The sequence below is a fragment of the Antechinus flavipes genome, chromosome 3 (genome assembly GCF_016432865.1).
Source record: "Antechinus flavipes isolate AdamAnt ecotype Samford, QLD, Australia chromosome 3, AdamAnt_v2, whole genome shotgun sequence".
NCBI classification, from domain to species: Eukaryota; Metazoa; Chordata; class Mammalia; order Dasyuromorphia; family Dasyuridae; genus Antechinus; species Antechinus flavipes.
Genome location: NC_067400.1, coordinates 626,446,203 through 626,465,704, shown reverse-complemented (window position 1 = coordinate 626,465,704; position 19,502 = coordinate 626,446,203). Strand labels below are relative to the sequence as shown.

The window sequence follows — 19,502 nt, the reverse complement described above, 5'->3', positions numbered from 1 at the left end:
TTCCCTATCTGATTAATCTCAAGCCTTGCCTTTAACAATCTGTGACAACATGATTGGCTGTCAGCTGTGACTCACGCCTGGAATCAAACAGGGTTATGGGAGTTTCCCCTCTGTTCTATCATAACATATATATAATATATAACTATGTTCCTCTTTTTTCATTTATAGCAAATTTCTATAATCAAGAAGTTTTGTAAATATTATACAAAGTCTATTATATTAAATAATAAATAAATATATTAAATAATAGAGTATTACAGGAATGTGAGTTATTATAATAGGATTCAAGTATGAACATCTTACAATTTTAAACTGTATTTATGGTTAAATTATAGAGACAGTATTCTCCAAAGCGTAAAATGATTAGACAAGGTAATAAAACAAAGACATAATGTGAAAGTTTTCTAATTAAATGGAATATTAAGTTTTGAGAAAAACAATAGTATTAGATTTTTCTCGAAGAACAATATAGCGATATATGTGATTGGCTTCCAAATTTATCAGTCATGAAAATTCAGGATTTGAGTATGTTTTGATAATAAATTCTAAGGTTTTATTAATTAAGAATTAATTGAATTTTCCATATAAATTGCATTGATAATGTACAGAAATTGAAAATATTTTCTCATTTTTAAAGGTATCTGATAATTTTAATTTTAAAAGGTATAATTAACAGTCCATAAATGAGTTTCCCAAGAAAAGGCATTAGAAGCAGATTGATTTACAAGTGAATTCTATGAAACATTGATACAAGGACTCTCAAAGTCTCTCTTATGAACTTTAAAATTGATTATAACTTGGGAAACACTGGCAAAGGACTGCCCAGCTTGGCATGGCCTTATCAGGAAAGATACTCTTCTCTATAAGCAGACAGAATTTTATTAGCTCAGAAGAAATGAATTGCTTGAAGTTAGAGAATCCACCTCAAATGCTCATAGGAGCTTCTCTGAAGTTTTAAAATTGGAGAACCGAATTTAAATGGTCATATTAGATTAGATAAAAATCTAGTTACCCTAAGAATAAAACACATTGTCCAAGTAAAAAAGATATCTAGAGACCAGAAAACTACATAAAACATCTGACAGTATCCTTTCTGCCTGGCCTGTCCCTCTATTCCTGCCTTCTCTGTTCCAGCATCGGCTTCCCCACAGGCTAAGAGAATTTTGGTTAGCTGGTGCCTCTCTGTTAGATCAAAACTCCTTAAACTTGGGGTCACATAATTGAATATGAGGGTCTCCAGAAATTTGGCAAGTGAAAGGTTTCTGAAGTACAACAACTAACACTTAATTCAAAATCAAACATCATAATAAAGCTGAGGTGTTTGTGGCAGCCCTTGCCTATGTTGCATTTCGAGGTTGATTGTAGCCTGGGTTCTAAATACACAATATGTGCACTTTACAGAGCTCGTTGTGTTATCACGTCATGCAGTTCTACCAACCACTGCCAGAAACACTTCACTTCACATTCAAGCCTTCTCTTAAAGAAACATAATAGTTCAATTTAGGAAAATAAAGACTTTTAATATTTTCCTACCATCATTCCTCAGTGTGTAGATATCAAATTAGTCTATCTTTGGATTGGATTGTGTTAAAATGTTTGATTTTTAAAATTGCTGCTATCTTACTTCAACAGACAGGTGTTTAATTGTAGCAAGACAAAAGCACTATTTCTCAGTCACTGCTGTAAATGTATGTAAGTGAAAATCAGTTTTTAAAAATTAAGTATAAACAAATGTAATTTCATACACTAAGCCTAGAATTTATTTGAGGAATTTTTAGCAATATTTATTTATATTTTAGGGAAAATAAGTGGCTAAACTTAGAAGGTGTAAAAATACTGATGACAATGAAGCAGGATCTTTACTACCAGGCTGTAGTACATCTAAATTCACAAGAGAAAGAAAATATGTCAAATCATTTTTGCAATATGGATTTATTTATAGTATTGACTGTGGAAAAGCCTCTGCTTAATTTGCGATGAAGTTTTGGCGGTGGGGAACATGGAACCAACGGAACTAATATGACATCTTAATACCAAACATGCAGTGTATTGCAATAAACCAAAGGATAGTTTGAATGACTCGTAGCTTCTTCTAACTTGACGCTCCCCTCTCCATGTAATTCAGCTGAATTCTCCTGACTGGGCCTCTGCTTTCTTCTTATATATCAAAGAGAAGGATTATGGGTTTTCTCCCATAGTGCTCTCTGGCCCTAAGAGCTTCAAGGGAGGTATGAATTCACAAAGTTACAGTTAACTTTGTGAATCTCTCATACTTGTGAACTCCAATGAGTAAAAGTGTGAACACAAGCATTGTATCAATTAGTTCTACTTAGTACCTTGTTTCAGGTTCTGGCCCAAAACATCTTCTTGTAAGATCGGATCAATAATCTATCAACTCCAATGAGTTAGCAGTTTGTAAAGATTCCAACAATCTTGTATTCCCTGCTGCTATTAAAATGTCAGAAATAGTTCCTGGGAAAAAGTATAGGAATAAAATTTCTTTAAATTCCTTTATCAAATGATATTGTTTCCAGAAGAATTTTGGAAATCATTAATGACCAATTCCAGAATTTATTACCAGGTTTAAAGGCAGCCCAAAGTTTGCATGAAACATGAAACAACTAATATTTCTAACATGACACAGTTGTTACCTTATAAAAGATATAAACATATCAATATGAAGGAAGCACTTATGAGGAATTTAAAGCTGGTGCCAATAAATATAGCACTTTTACTCATTGCATTATCTATTGGGTGGTTCTCGTAGCCCAAAAAAAACCACCAGAGGTAAATATTTGGTTCTCGACACTATCAAAATTATTAACTTCATTAAAAACTGTGCCCTTAATAGTTGTTTGTTTACCAACCTTTGCAAAGACATGGACTCCCATTACTATATGTAGAGGGTGAAGTTTAAACAGATTTTTGAAAATGAAAGATAAAATTGTTTTATTTTTGACTGAGGAGAAATCTGATTTTGATAAATTTTTTTATAACGACTGATGGCTTTCAAAACTATGTTATTGGATATTTTTGAAAAATTAAGTGATTTAAACATGTCACTTCAAGGAAAAAATTGTAACATATTTATGTTAAAAGATAAAATGAAAAGTTTTACTCTAAAAGTTAATATATGGAAGAATAGATAGGTGGCAGTTAGGTGGCATAATGGATAGAGCACCAGCCCTGAAGTCAGGAGGACCTGAGTTCAAATGTGGCCTCAGATACTTAACACAACACGTCCTAGATGTGTGATCCTGGGCAAGTCACTTAACCCCAGTTGCCTCAGCAGGGAAAAAAATAAGTAGGAAATGTCTTTTTCTTTAAAAAATATTTTTAATAATAGTTTTTTCTTATTTTCAAATTACATAGTTTTTAACATTCACCCTTGCAAAACCTTGTGTTCCAAATTTTTCTCCCTTCCTTCCCTTTCTCTTCTCCAGACAGCAAATAATCCAATGTAAGTTAAACATGTGCAAATCTTCTAACATTTCCACATTCTTTTTATTTTTAAATTTGTTTTCATATTTCCACATTTATCATCCTGTGCAAGAAAAATCAGATCAAAAAGAAAAAAAGAGAAAGAAAAAAAAAGATGAAAATACTATGTTGTTATCCACATTCATTTCCCATAGCCCTCTGGATGTGGATGGCTCTATCACAAGTCTATTGGAATTGGCCTGAATCATTGTTGAAAAGTGCCAAATTCATCACAGTTGATCATCTCCCAATTTTCTTGTTGTCGTGTATAATGATCTCCTGGTCCTGCTTGTTTCATTCCTCATCAGTTCCTGTAAGTCTCTCCAGGCCTCTCTCAAATCATCCTGTTGGTCATTTCTTACAGAACAATAATATTCCATAACTTTCATGTTCCATAACTTATTCAGCCATTCCCTAAGTGATGGGCATCCACTCAATTTCCAATTCTTTGCCACTACAAAAAGGGCTGCTACATTTTTGTACATGTGGGTCCTTTTCCCTTTTTTATGATATCTTTGAGATAAAATTCAGTAAAGACACTGCTGGATCAAAGGATATGTATGCACAGTTTGATAGCCCTTTAAGCATAGTAGAAAATGTTGGTTTTTTTTTAATGTTTACAGTTACAGATGATTTTATAATTGAAATGATCTTCCTAAGAATTGTAAGAGTTCTGATTGATCATCTACAGTATCTGGAGACAAGAGTTTCAGGAATACTAATCATCAAATTTTGATTCTAAAAAACTAAGGTTCATAAACCATATTCAATTGAAATAAAAAATATCAAGTCGTCTGTCAATAAAAAGTTCAATAAGAATTTGCCAAGATATCAAATGATACAGCTTTAAAATTTGAATTTCCTAAAAAATCTTTCGATTAATTTTGGCATGGGGTTAGGATAGAATTTCCAATAATTTCTGAAATGGCCCTGAACATATTTCTGCCATTTTGTTATATATTTATGTTTAGTGGTGTTCTCAGCATTGATTATAAAATCAAAGTATCAATCAATTCTGAAAAACTTTGAAGATGTTATGTATCCTGTAGTATCAAATAGTTTGCCAAGATTTAATTCTTTATTTAAAAATAAACAAGCACATCCATTTCATTAATGTGCAAATTTGCTTTCATCTTTAATAAATGGTAAAATTATATGTTTGCCAAAGAATTATTTTAAAATAAATTTCTTATAATTACCAGCAAATGTTTGATTTATATATCTATTTATCTATCTACCTGAGTTGCATAAAAATTTCTCAGGAAAAAAGTGGTCATGAATAGAAAAAGTTTAAGAAGCTCTGTGTTAGATGCACATGATCTCATGATTTACATGTCATCAAAATAACATCAGGATTAGTTCAGGTGAGGCCTGTAATCATTTGTTCTGTATGTAACAATGTAATTATGCAAATATGGGGATTGTGAGAAAAACTTTATCACATTGTTTAAATCTGGATCATTTGAAATAAGCCCCTGCTCCTGAGTGGACAGGCTCAGAAGCAGCTGACATCCACGTTGGGACAGGGTCCCAAGGTTCCAGCTGAGGGCTGAGTCTTCTGTCCTACTTTTGCTTTCTTCCCTTTTGTAACATACCCAATCAGTAAGGCCCTGATTCAAATCTATGGCTGATGTTCTCACTCTGACATTCTTGGGTCCCTTTCCTTGCAAACAGTAGTTAGCAATGATCCTGGGACACAGTTCCCTGCTAGATCCCCCCAAGGAATTAACACCCTGGGCCATATCCTGTGGCATATACTTCCTTTCTTTTATTGGCCATAAGGGTAAGGGTTCTTTCAGATCCCCTCCCTTTAGCCAAAATATTTTTGAGGCCTAGCAAACAGGCTATGTCCTGAGTTTGGCATAACAATACTCCTTTGTGTATATATCTCACCCTCTGGCAGTGTTTGTGTGTGTGTGTGTGTGTGTGTGTGTGTGTGTGTGTGTGTGTGTGTGTATACTGTTGTGCCAGTTGTATATGTGTGTGTGTATACTGTTATGCCAGTTTCCTTATACTGTTGTGCCAGTTTCCTTTTATTGCCCTGTCTCAGTTTCCCTAATTGTTCTGCTTCATTCTCCCTAGTTGCAACCCCCCTTCCTATTAGGACCGATATAATTTAGGACTTGCTAGGGTCATAAACGGTAAATGTTTAATCTCAGATAAGGGAAAGATCTAGTTCCGACATCTTGGCTCCTAAATCCTCTTAAATTATCAGAATTTATGGTTCTCACTCCCCACCCTGTCACAACCGGATTGATGGTCCATTCCTGGAAATTCCGGTGCTCAGCAATGTTTGGACTTCACCCCTTGCTGTTGTCTATCCTGATCCCTTGGAGCCATATGTAACTAATTGGAATTTCACATTCCCTGCTGGGTTCTTTGAGAAGGTATTCTGCTCTGCTTCCAGATTATCCCTCTCAGAAACCCAAATAAAATATTAAAAACTCCCTAATCTCTATTTTGCGTCAGTTTCTCTGGCATCTCTCTCTCTCTCTGTCTCTCTCTCTAGATAGATAGATATGTATAGATATGTATAGATGTATGTATGTATGTAAATAAATGGCTCTAGCAGTGTAGAGCTCTCTGTAGAAGGGGGATTTCTGCTGTAGCTACTGTTTTCCTCATTCTGAAATTAATTAAAATTGTGTTTATGACTCTCCTGTCTCTAGCCTGTTCTGTTTTGGTTCTGGCCAACCATAGGTTAGAGGCTGATTTTAGTCCAGTATCCTTGAAGAAAGCGCACGCTTTGTTTATCCTTCTACCCGTCCCTGTCCTCCTACGTTTCCGTCTGTCTATCAAACACTCTCCTTTTCGGGGCGGGATGCCACCTGACCACTTACTACCTGCCACCTGTCACCTGCAGTCTCCCAAGAGTGTGTCCCCTCCTTCCCCCCACTCCCCTAATGTTCAGATCAGACAGGTGCCGCTGAGCTCTCTGGGAAATGGCGTCCTGAGAACCTAGCGGCTTACGCTCCCGGTCAGTCGCAGCGGCAAGGAAGACTCCATTTCCCAGAAGGGAACGGGACCGCACTCAGGACCCAATGGGCTTCGGGGAGCTTAAAGTCGCGTCGTGCGCAGGCGCATTTCCTGTGGAGGCCGGAAGTTCTGCCCTTTCCCACCTCCGGTCGTGGTCTCGCTCCGCTGCGCGAGCGAAAGGCGTAGATTGGTGTGAGGTTTTCGCGGCGCCTCCGCGGACTTACAGGCTACGCTGCGAATCCCTCTTCGTGGGTTTTCTCTCTGCTGGGGTGTGTGTCCACCCGGGGAGGACTTCGTGAGTCCCTGAGTGTGAGCCGAGGGGGCGGAGACAATGGCTGCGAGCTACCTGCAGCGCGTGTGCGCATGCTCAGCGCGTATGCGCATGCTCGGTGCTTCCGCGCACTGGGGTTGTCCAGTGTCCGAATAAGTTTGCTCCCCGCGTGTGCGGGGCTCCCGTGGGCCGCAGTCCCTTCCTTTTCTAGGGGAGAATAGGCAGCCTTCCTGCCCCGCGGTAGGGTTTGCAGAAGGTGGTCCGTGGGGGCTTACTTGGGAGCTGTCACTCGTGCATGGGGAAGTGACCCCTGGGTAAGGGGGAGCTGCCCGCCTCCGTGTCCATAAATAAGTAGAGTAGGGAGACTGTGGAGTAAACAAGGTCCGAGAAAGGGCCTGTGATCGTGTCTGCCTCGGTCTCCTCTTCTGTAAAATGGGGCTGATCATAGGAGCTGAGGTCAAACGAAATGTGTCTGCCCTTTGTACCCCTTAGTGACTGTTGGGTGTTACCATGAACGCCTGTGCGTACCTAGGCCCGTAGACCGGGAAATACACATTTTAAATGGCACATAGCATGCAAGCCTCCCTCTTTCATAAAGGGACCAGCTCGGTGGGACACAGTGTCACATTAACCATGACAAAGGAGCGAGCTGGCGGTGGGTTCCTGGTTAATGGATTGGGACTCCCCCAGTTAAATCCGCCAGTTAATCGGCTCTCAGTGCTGTAGTTCAGGGGTCTGAACCTCCTGCCAGTGAACTTTAAAAACATTTTGATGACAGTTTTTCAATAAAAAAAAAGTTTCCCTTTTCATTCTAAGTATCCTGTCTTATGCATTTGAAAACGGGAATCTGAGAAGAGCTTCTCCAGTTGCCAAAGGGGTCTGTGTCACCCAGAAGTGGTCGTGGAGGGCAGCTCCAGGGGACGTGCTGCCCCTCCTCATCTGCCCTTCCCTTGGGCTGAATGATCCCTCTGTGGCAGGCAGCCTTGTCTTTTTGGGTGGCCTTCAATGGTTAGGATTCATAATGGAAAGAAGTAGGGCATTTCAGTCAGCGTGGGGTGTCCCATGGACCCTAGAACTAGAGGAAGGGCTTATTGGCCTCTGGGTTTAGTTCTTTGGTTATTTGTCAGATTCTTTGTGACCCTATGTTGCATTTTCTTGGAAAGATACTGGCATGTTTTGCCATTTCTGACTCTGGCTCATGTTATAGATGAGGAAACTGAGGCATGTCGGCATCAGTGACTTGTTCAGGATCACAGGGCTAGTAAATTTGTCTGAAGCCAGAGTTGGACACAGGAAGATGAGTCTTCCTGCCTCTGGGCCCACTACTCTATCCTTTTTCCCATCTCCTCAAGAATTTGAGGACTTGAGGGGCCCAGGGTGAACCCCTGAAACATTCTATTTTCCATCCTACTTTTTTTTCTTGTATCTCTACTGATTGTGAAAAATTTACCCTATAAAGTTAGGCCATAGCTTTTCCTGGGCTGCACTCCCCTAGCAGCCTCTTGGCAGGCCTTTGCCATCCTCTGAAAAGTCATGAAAAGTCATACTTGTCATGGAATTTGTAAAAAATGTTTCTTACTTAACTCGTCATTTTGTGAAGAAATTTCTAAATGAACAATTTGTTAATCCAGTGTTAGCAAATCAGTAAACGCAGTGAACAGTTTAACTTGGGTGATTCAATGATTCACGTCTGAACTTGGAAGCAGGGAAACTGGAGTTTGGGCTCTGGCCTTAGACACTTAACTAGTTATGTATAAATTACTTAATCTCTTTGTCACAGTTTTCTCAGTTGTAAAATGAATAATTTTACCTAAGTTCCTAGGCTCGCTTTGAAGACCAAATGTGATATTTGTAAAGTGCTTAGCACAGTACATGGTTCTGAGAAAAATGACTGTTTTCTTTTAATATTAAGAGCCAATTTTATATATATAACAAGTCCTAAAGATTATCTTTTTGAATTTTAATAACTAGTTAGCAGCAGGTTAGTTATTAGTAGGTTGTTGTTTGGTTTTTTTTTTTCCTGTTTTTGCTTCCTCATTTAAAACCCAGTCTGTGGAGGACAGGGTTAACAATGAGATTATTCTCCTCAATCTTGGCTAGTACCTCATCCATTTGGGGGAATTGATTTCTGATTAAAGGGTAAATAGATTCCAATCTAAGTGAATAGATGCTCAAGACAGAACGGTCTAAATAGGGGGCCAGTTCATTGTCCCTCAGACTGTTGGAGGGTCAGACAAGGCCTTTAAATAAAGAAACTTCATAGCCCTGGGTGAGGGGAATAAATATCCTCAGCTGCCGCATCTGGCCCGAAGGCCATAGTTTGAGGACCCCTGGAATATGATATGGTCTCTCTTGTCATGAGATCCCTCTGAAATGATCTAAGTCCCCTAACCCCTTATTAGAAAAATCCTACCTCATTATAATAGTCATTGGCTCATTAATATTTAACTAGTCAAGAGTTGTTTTTCATCCTCAGGGATACCCCCTTTTCCAAAGGTTTTTAAGCTTTTAGAGACCTCCATGCAGGGCCTTTGGTTACTGATTTCAATTTATTGGTTATTTGCAAGTTTGATTAATTAGTTGATTATTAATTACCCAGAAACTGTGTCTCAGAACTTTTCATTAGATCTTATATAATTACTAGCTATTATTACTGGGTTTTGTGTGTTTGGGTGTGGAGGTAATGGGCTTAAGTGACTTGCTCAGGGTCTCACAGCTAGTAAGTATCTGAAGCTGTATTTTAATAAAGGTCCTTCAATCTCCAGGGCTTGTGCCCCATCCACTTAAGCCCTTTCTCTGTCCCTACCTCTGTTCTTTTTGAGAAGCTCCTGTTTTCACAGTTTGGTGACTAATGAAGGAGAAGGCACTTACACAGGGGCTGGAGCTCTGGGCTTGAGTCAGGATGACCCGAGTTGATTTCCAGCCTCAGTCTTTTCCTAGCTTTGTTACCTCAGGAAATCACTTCCTCTCCGTTGGCCTCAGTTTCTTTATCTGCGACACAGAGGTGGGTAATAATCATACTTAGCTCTCAGGTTGGTTGTGAGGTAGAAGCAAAACCGTAGTGTAAAATGCTTTTCCAACTTCCTGCTGTGTCCAAGTGCTAATTAGGAGTATTTTAATGATGCTATAACTGTTTCTTAAATGTGAAGAGTCATATCACATAGCACATAAGGGACACATCTGGGAATCCCCATCCATTTCAAACCTCAGTACTGGAGTTTGGGCCCTGATGTAAGCAGAGTCCGGGACAGGGTCTCAGGCCCTGGAGCCTCCCTCCTTAGCTTTTCCCTGCAGTACCGATTGCTCTGCAGCCCTCTTTGACCTCTCTTTGTAGGGATCGTGTGACTGCTCCTCTTGGTTGTGGGGATTTCCTTACTGCTAAGTCTAAAGGATCAGTTTCCCTCATGGCCTCTTTTCTCCCCTCAGCTCTCCCTTCTCAAGACTCTGCCCTTGCCCAAGAGAAGGGCCCAGAGAAGGAAGAAGGAATGACCTCTGACCTTCTGTCGGACAGGGCCCAGGTGAGTTGGATTTTTTTCTCTCCTAAATCCTGGTTCATTTCTTAGAGCAAATAAATCACCTTCTGTAGAGGGCCACAGATGGGGGGAACTCTGGGTTAGGTGTAAGACCCTTCAGCCCAGAGGGAACCTGCTGCCAATGTCTAGTTCAGATCCCCATCTCCCCTAAGGGCTCTAGGCCTTCCTGGGAAGTCAGAGGGGTGACAACCTGTGTTGAGATGGAAGCAGTGATACCAGATGGCAAACTAGGTACGATAGCAAGTTGTTTATGTGGTCCCACATGCTCAGTATATAGTTAGCCTATGTGCAATGCTTTGGTTATATAAGGATATTAGGGTTTATAAGAGCTGAGAGAATTTGGAATAAGCAGACTCCTATTTGACCATCCATGAGTCCCGCTTCATCACTCCTCTTCTAAGACCTAGGACTCGGGCCAGTACTGAGATCCTCTAGAGAGCTTGTCCAGACACAACAACCTTCCTTTCCCTTTGGTCTCTTACCCATGAAGGGTCCAGAACCCCAGTTTTTCCCATCTAGGACAGGGCTTTTTAATCTTTTTCCTCTCATGACTCCTTTTTGCCTGAAAAATTTTCATGTTGACCCTAAGTATGTGAAATAGATATACACATCAAACATTGATAGATAAATCATAATTTTGGCACCTTCACATTCAGTTACATGACTACATATGAGGTTGCAACCCGTGGTTTAAGAAGCTTTGACCTAGAAGATGGTCCTTTTATGACAGAGGTTGTCAGGCTCGTGAATTTTGAAAACAGAACAGAAGCTCATCCAGTGCTACCCCATTTGGGGCATTTGGGGCCTGAAGAAACTGAGACCAAAAGCTGAAATGTCTGATCTCAGAAGGGGAAGAACTGAAATTCGACCCAATGTCTCTCTCTTTAAAAAAAAAAAAAAAAAGATCGCTATCCTTTGTTTTTACATCATCTTCATTTCACAGTCTAGACAGGGAAGTCCTCATAAGTATGAATTATGAGTCCCTTGAAATAGTCACATCTATTTGAATTTGCACAGTTATTTTAAACAATAAATGGGAATAGAAATCCTCCTTTTTCCATTCTTCCCTTTTCTTCATCTTTCTCCTTCTTAATTTCATTTCTTTTTAGCCTCAGTTCATCCTTAACTCCTTTTCTAAATATCTTGAGCTATCCATATAGCACTTATAAAACTCAAAAATTCTAAATCACTAAATGATGATTATTTATTAAATGTTTAGTTCTTATTCCTGTTTTTATGTTATTCTTAGTTGAAGGAGTACAAAAATACTTATTGATATGTTTAACTGAAACAAGACAACCAATAGAAGCAGAATTTCCTTTCTTTATAAAAATTTTAGGGTTCACATAGGAAATTGTTGGAGATAGCAAAGGTGATTGGGATCTTCTTTCCATTTTCCCCACCATTTAGAAGTAAGTACTTTGGAAATGGGTTTGATGAAGTCCTGAATAGTGTTTTGGACCAAGAGAAACTAAAAATTGATCCCTAAGGCAAGCAGGGAAAAGTCTCTGATAGAGATCAATTTAGCTCCATGGTCTTATACTCTGGGGAGGTGATCCAGTCTGAAATCCTGCCTCGAGCAGTGTCACCTTGCCATGCCCTGTCAGAAGTCCCAGTCATGTCTGAGGTTAAATTTTCCCTATAAAATCTACTTATGGGCCATCCTATGGCTGCTGCCTTCCTTACGGTCAGCCCACCACCGTACTCTACCTCATGGTGTCTTTCCCTTTCTCCTTCCCCCATGATATCTCTCCTGACTTCACTATGCTTCCCAACTCCCACTTCTCCAGTAGCTAGCTAACTCTTTTGGGGTGTTAGATCTCTTTTAGGAACTTGTCTTTCTTATACTCTCCCACTCTATGTCATGTTTACCATTCCTGTTATCTGCTGTCTTTCTTCATTTTGTCTGTACTCTCATCCCTAAATAAATCTACCTTTTTGCCAACAAGAATGGCCACTGAATTCTTCACATGAGTGAACCCAGCTTTTGGTACCAGACCCCACATCTTCAGCCCCATCAGGTTGATTTCCTGGTGATCTGTTGGTTACATGAGAAAAATTAAAGGTAGCTGAGAGCACATATCTGAATCTTAAATAAAGTGAGATTTATTGAAGGGCATTTGAAGTTACAACCTGGCCATGGATGTTTGTAATGTTCTTCTCTAAAATGTAATGTTCTCTGGGAGCAGGTTTCTTGGGAGGTTTCTGGGAGCAGCCTTCCTTTCACTTCAGTAATCACAAGTAATCACAGGGATTAAAAGTCCAAATTCTTTATTGTCTCCTTCAAAGTCTTGCCTCTTCCTGGGGCCCAATTAGCTTTCATAGAGGCCTGTCTCTCTCCTTGGTTCCGAGAGCTCCTGCCACTAGTCCTTTGCCTCTGCCAGCTTCTGCCTCTAGCTTCCTCCTAATGTCTCCAAATCCAAAGGTTTGTGCTTGAGTCTCCAGCCACAACAAAGGTGGAAGATGGAAATGAATCTGTCTCAGCCTCTCAGAGCTTCTAGTGATCTTCTCCTTCTCTGGCCCTTTGTGCTCCTCCTTATATGTCCCACACTGAGTATACACCAATCATTATATCACTAGGAAATTATTATTTGTTGTAGGAGTAAATCGATGCTAAACTAGATTTAACCATAGCTCCTCAATTCCACTTACTTAGCACCTTGTAAGAATCCTAACAGATGTTGAGGAAAAGAATATGACTTCTGCTTATAAACCAATACCTCTCAATGCTTCTCACAAGGAACCGTAAAGATTGCAAAGGCTCTTAAGGAGCTCCCATTTTAGGGGGAGTTAATAACTAGGTCCAACAAAGAAACTCACTGGAACCTAGTCTCCCAGGGAAGGGAGGTACAGGGAGGTGAGATTGGGGCTGTCTCTTTGCCTAGAAGGAAGCTCCTGTAGCAGAAGGGATTTGAGAGAAGTTTTGAAGGAAGCCAGGGAAGCTATGAGGCAGAGGAGAGGAGGGCAGGCTTTCTAGGTGTGGGGGAGAGCCATAGAGTTGTGTGTGTGTGTAGGCTCGTGTGGCTGAATCATGGAGTACATGGAGGAAAGTGCTTTTTCAGCATTCTGTATAGCTACTTTCTCATCACTTTCAGATCTGTCTTGGACTGTCCATATTGAGAGTACCTTTACGAACCTGCAAAAAGGTAGACATATTAAACAAATCACCTACAGATGAAAACACAATAGAAAATATAATCAGAAAAGTGGATTAAGAGAAAGCATCAAACTTAAATGGAAATAAAATAACTTAAAGAATTCATGGATCAGAAAATGAATTACAGAAACAATAGATAATTTTGTTCAAGAAATTAACAGGATGATAACTAAAACTTGTAGGATGCTGACAAAACATACCTGGGGAAATGTATATGCTAAGCACTTTTCATTAATCAGAGGAAGAACAAATTAATGAATTAGTATAGTTTTAAGAAATGCAAAACAAGACAAACTAGAAAAGCAACGGATTAAAAAAATAACAAACCAAAACTCTTACAAGGAAATATTAAAAAATCAATTTAGCAATTCAACGTGACTGCCAGAACAAACTGTGTCCAATGCTAAGCACGAGAACCTTTGTAGGAATTGAATCACCTTGTTCCTTATTGATGAAGAGGATCAGGACTTTTTCCAAAATCAGGCAACATTGGGGAAAAGGCGGCAGTAGCCTAGTTATTTCCTTGAATTTGAGTGACTTAAAAGAAGTCGAAACTGCAAAATGTTGGATGAGGGCAAAATGGAGTTACTGATGCTATTTTGATATAATAGAACATAGTCAAAAGATAGCAGTTTTGAAAATTTAAGATAAGCAAAATTGGGAGAACCATCCCATTCAAAATATATTGTAGAACTACCAAAAGCAAAACAAAAAACCCAGTTTGATTTAAAAAAAAAATAAAGAAAACCAAATTGCCAAAATGAAAAAAAATCCTTATTAAAAACTTAGAAAATTTGACTAATTATATGGCAGGAAAATATGCTACCTTATAAGATATAAATATTTCTAAAAATATCTTTCCTAGTCTTAGAATACTTTTTAAAAATGCAATATAATAAAGAGAAATTGAACACTCTAAAGAATATTCCCCAGAAACACAGATTTGCAAATAATTTTTAATTTTAATTAATTTAATTAATTTGTTTTTTAAATAATTTAATTTATTTATTTAAAAATAAATTTTAGCCCCTCTTCAAGAAACATTCAGTTACCTATTGTTTAGGCTTATATACATGATTATGGCCAATATGTTGATTGTTTTGCTTTTCTATAATTTTGTTACGTGGGCCAGCTTTTATTTAATCAGAAGAGAGTTAGGACTTTGAGAGGAGAATGGGGATAGTAATACCAAAAGAAATCTCTTCCTTGTTGTAGTACTAATAATGTTAGTACAGATAGTACTTCTCTTAACAATTTTTTGTTTATAAGTACTTTACTTAGATTGTTTGAGTTTTGTCTCTCTGGGATGAGTGTCTCTAGGAGTTTGAATGAACTTTCATTTTCCAACTGCAGGACAGGGTTGTTTCCTGAGTGAGTAGATGCTGTTTAAAATAATACAGCTCTGATGCTAGATACCATTAGTGATTTAAGGTCATCAGTTCCCTAAGGAGTTTATGGATAGATTTCAAGAAATCTGTGAAAACTCTCACTTTTTAAAATTTACTAACCATTACCTGAAAGTTATTATTTTCTTCAGTTATTTAGAGACATAATTCTCTTAAGTTATGGTATATGCATATAACAGAATATTATTGTTTTAAAAGAAATGATGAGCAGGCTGATTTCAGAAAAGCCTGAAAAGACTTATATGAATTGACCAACTACGAGAGACTTAGCTCTTCCCAACAATGCAATGATCCAAGACATTATCTTTAGACTTTGAATGGAAAACGCCATCTGTATTCAGAGCGAGAACTATGGAGACTAAATGTGGATTGAAGCATACTATTTTTACTTTTAAAAAATAGCTTTTGGGTGGGGGGAAGGAGGAGAAAAATTGGAATAAAAAAAAAAAGATTTAAAAATAGCTTTTTCTTTCTTGTGGTTTTTGCCTTTTGTTCTGATTGTTCTTCCCCAACATGAGTCACATGGAAATATGTTTAAAATGATTGTACATATTTATTTATTTCAGATTGTTTGTTGTCTTGGGTAGGGGAAGTAAGGGAAGGAAGGACAACAAAATTTGCAATTAAAAATCTAATAAAACTGAGTGCTTAAGGGGCAGCTAGATAGTGCAGTGTTAGAGTACTAGCCCTGAAATCAGGAGGACCTGAGTTCAAAGCGGGCCTCAGACTCTTAACACTTCCTAGCTGTGTGACCCTAAGCAAGTCTCTTAATCCCAAATGCCACAGCCAAAAAAAAAAAAGTGAATGTTTAAAACAATCTTTTCATATAATTGAAAAAAGAAAATGCCTTTAAATTTAATAAACAGACATTCTTAAAAAAAAAACACACAGATCATGCTATCTTTATAAAAAAGAAAAATATAGTATATTTTGATCCCCTTTTAATGTCTGTAGTTCTTTCTCTGGATGTGAATGGCATTTTCCATTCCAAGTGCACTGGAATTGTCTTGGATCTTTGCATTGCTGAGAAGAGCCAAGTCTCTTATAGTTGATCATCACATAATCTTGCTGTTACTATATACAGTGTTTTCTGGTTCTGCTAATTTCACTGATCATCAGTTCATGTAAGTCAAAGCATACTATTTTCACCATTTTTAAAATTTGTTTTTTCTTCCTCATGTTTTTTCTTTTAATTCTGATTTTTCTTTTACAACATGACAAATATGGAAATAAGTTTAAAGTGATTGTACATATATATACTTGTATATAATATACAGATTACTTGTTATTTTGAGGAGGAGAGAGGTAACAAAGGGAGGAAGAAAAATTTTGAAATCAGAATTTTATAAATGAAATTGGGAAAATAAAATATTATTGAGGGGAAAAAAAAGGTCAAAGACACATACACACAAAAGGCAGTTCTTAGCTTCCCTAGGTTCCAACAGCCAGCCAAAAGGGTCCATAACTACAGAAAGTTGAGAAAATCTCTGTTCTAGGTGAACTTAATGACAAAACTGTCTATATGCTCTTCCATATAGTCTAACATCCGGCACATAGTTACTGGCATCTCAACAAAAATATAAAGCATAATGAAACCCTCAACACTGTGAGAACCAGTCCATCTACATTTTACTAACTTTATTTCACTCTTCTTGGTCTATATAAACAGAAAGAGAAGCAATCATCTGTACAATGTCAGGAATCATTAACATTCAAGGATGTGGCTGTGGACTTTACTCAAGAAGAATGGAGACAACTGAACCCAACCCAGCGGGATCTGTACAGGGATGTGATGCTTGAGAACTATAAGAACTTTACTTCCTTGGGTAAGGACAACTTTCCTTGATAACTACAAATCTTTGGGATTACGGAATGTCTTTTGTGCTTAGCTTGGTGATACTGGAATATTCAAAAATTAACACAATGTAAAGAGTTGCTCCTTTCAAAACTAAAGATTTTCTGTTTCCTGTTTTAAAGTGATAGGCTTTTCTTTTTACAACAGCTTTGTGAATTCATGAAATTATACCTTCATATCCTCTTCCCTCACATTCAAGATTTTACCCTAAACTCTTATATGTGACAAATTGAAGACATTAACGTTTCCCATTATCTTGGTAAAAAGTTTTTTAAATGAACAACTTTTTTTTCTGACCCAAATTACTTCCCCTGTGAATATCCTCCAGAGATGTGAAAAATAAAAACAAAGAGGTATTTTATATTCCACTTTTTCTTTTCATGGGAAGAAACAAGGATGAGGATTGAATTGAAAGAAGTGATATCTATGTTAATTTGGCTTAGCTATTAGGATTAGCTTTTAGAAGGGAGTTTAATTCTATAACCAAGTGAAAAATAAATCCAGTTCAAGCAGTACTGATTCAAAGATTATCCCTTTTCAGTGGTCATGTTGTAGATGGGATTGAGTATAACGTAGATGACTTCTGTGGTCCTTTCCAACTCTGAAGAGTGTGTGATGCTCAGAATTCTAAACTGAGTCTGTATTCCTAATGATTTTCATCTCTTTTCACATGATCAGGATTGCCAGTTTTTAAGCCACGTGTGATATCTCAGCTGGAGAGAGGGGAAGGACCCTGGATAAAAGATACAGAAGTCCTACAGATCACATGTCCAGGTGCGTCAATGGAGATCACGCTAATGAGATTCATTCTAAGTTGACCTACTTAATTGAACATAGTTTGAAATGGAAAGAATCTATTCTCAAACAACTTAGATTGAGAAAAAAAGTCTAAGGTTACTAAACATACAGAAAGTACTTCATGTGCCTTCACTAATTTAAAAAAAAAAATCTCATCTAAAGAAAGCTCCTTCTCCAAATGCCTCCTGCAAGGCAGAACTCATAGCATGGGATCTGGTTGGAGGAACCTTTGAATAGGTTCTAAAATAATCTTGAGATCATATAATTTGGGGCCTTTTGGCAACTAATTGACCCTCTTCAGTCGGGGAAATGAATAATATGATGAAGTTGATGTCATAGTAAAGTGTGTGCTTATAGTGTGAACTGGAAGAAAGGCAAGGTGTGGAGAAGGTTTAGAGAGTAGTTCTCTAAACTAGAACTCTGGTTTAGTTATTTTGGTGTGAGATGGTGAAAGCCTGGATTCTGCTTCCAATTTTCCCTAATCTCTGTTTGTCTTGTGATATTTTCCTTCTCTACTCTTACCATACTCTCACTTGACATATATCCTGGTTTACCATTTTTTTTACCTCTGTGGATCAACTCTGTTTATTGTTTTTACCTTATATTTGAAGTGTCTCTCTTTTTTTTCTGTAAATATTTTAATTTTCCAATTATATGTGAAGGTAGTTTTCATCATTCATTTTCTATAAGATTTTAAGTTCCAAATTTTCTTTTCTTCTCCCCTCCCTAATGGCAAGCAATCAGATATAGACTGTCTATGTGCAATCATGTGAAAAACATATTTCCACATTAGTTACATTGTGATAGAAGACACAAAACAAAAGGAAAAAAACCATGGGAAAAAATACAATGAAAGTAATTTGTTTTGATTTGCATTCCGTGGATATGGATAGCATTTCCTATCATCCCATCAGTTCATACAAGTAAAAAATCTCAGCTTTTGCTTCCTACTGAATAGGGGCAGCTTTTCTTTTTCCTGTTAACAGCCATGTAGTACAACATGGTCTCTACTTCCAAAAAAAGAAAATATGTACTATAATGAGAAGTTTCATAGAGGGCAGTAGAGAGAATAGACCACTGCATGTGAGTCAGTAAAATCTGTGAATAAAGAAAAGGTAGAGAATTAATCAAAGGTTTTTGTCTTTTACTTCATTACTTTTACTCCCTAGAATGATGTTTATGATGCATAGAATAGATTTAAAATCATAGAGTCCTAGGGACCTTAGCATTTATCTAATATAACTCCCTATCCAATGCAGCATTTTGTTTGAACATCCTCATTTCTGCTTGGAATGCTTCCCAGGGGACAGGGTCATTGTTTTGTGGAATAGTTCCCAACACTAAACACTAGAGATATGCAGAACATAATGCTTAGACTATTAGGCTTGGAGTAGGAAAATCTTGGCTCAAATCCCTCCTCTTACATTTATGATATGTGTTGTTATGGCCAAGTCACTATGACCCTTAATTTCCTCATCTCAAAATGGTTAAAAATACCTGTAGCACCCACTCTATATGGTGACTGTGAGACCCAAATAAAGGTATTTAAGCGATGTATTTCATAAATTTTAAGCTATCAAAGATGAAAAATATACTAAGACTTTTTGATATACACTGTGTGTGTTGTGAGCTGCTATATATTTTTATTCTTCATCCAATTTAGAAGTCATATAAAGAAATGAACAAGTTTGATCTCCCAATATGCCTTTCAAACGTTACCCATACTAGCTGGGCATTTCTGAGCAAGTCAGTTAATCTTATAAAGCTCTGGGTTCTCTAGGGCTATGATTTATAGAGAAAGGGCTGGCACATATTAGTAGCTATTCCTTCACATAGGCTCTCTCTTTATAAATCACATCCACAGCCAATTGATATTCTAAATAATTTGCTCTTATTTAATCTTTGCTCAGTCTTAAGAACCAACACTTTTCCCTTTTTTTGCATCTCTCAAAGTATTAATAGATTCCTGATTTTTTTTTTGCATAGTTTGTCATAAGCCTAAAGTTTTTAGCAATCTGTTTGTTTC

At 37.7% G+C, this 19,502-nt stretch overlaps 1 protein-coding gene across 2 annotated transcripts in view; it reads left to right on the top strand.

Annotated features, from left to right (window-relative positions):
• Window positions 1–19,502, top strand: part of LOC127556643 (zinc finger protein 665-like) — a 92,629-nt gene that overhangs the window by 68,147 nt on the left and 4,980 nt on the right. Inside the window, exons 1-4 of one of the 2 annotated variants that reach the window (XM_051989913.1) lie at window positions 6,585–6,725; window positions 10,154–10,245; window positions 16,493–16,649; window positions 17,357–17,452. In XM_051989913.1, coding sequence (XP_051845873.1) covers window positions 10,213–10,245; window positions 16,493–16,649; window positions 17,357–17,452 — 286 coding nt within the window. In that variant the 5' untranslated portion in view covers window positions 6,585–6,725; window positions 10,154–10,212. Of the gene's footprint in view, window positions 1–6,584; window positions 6,726–10,153; window positions 10,246–16,492; window positions 16,650–17,356; window positions 17,453–19,502 lie in introns of those variants that run through there. The other variant, XM_051989910.1, reaches the window with a different exon arrangement.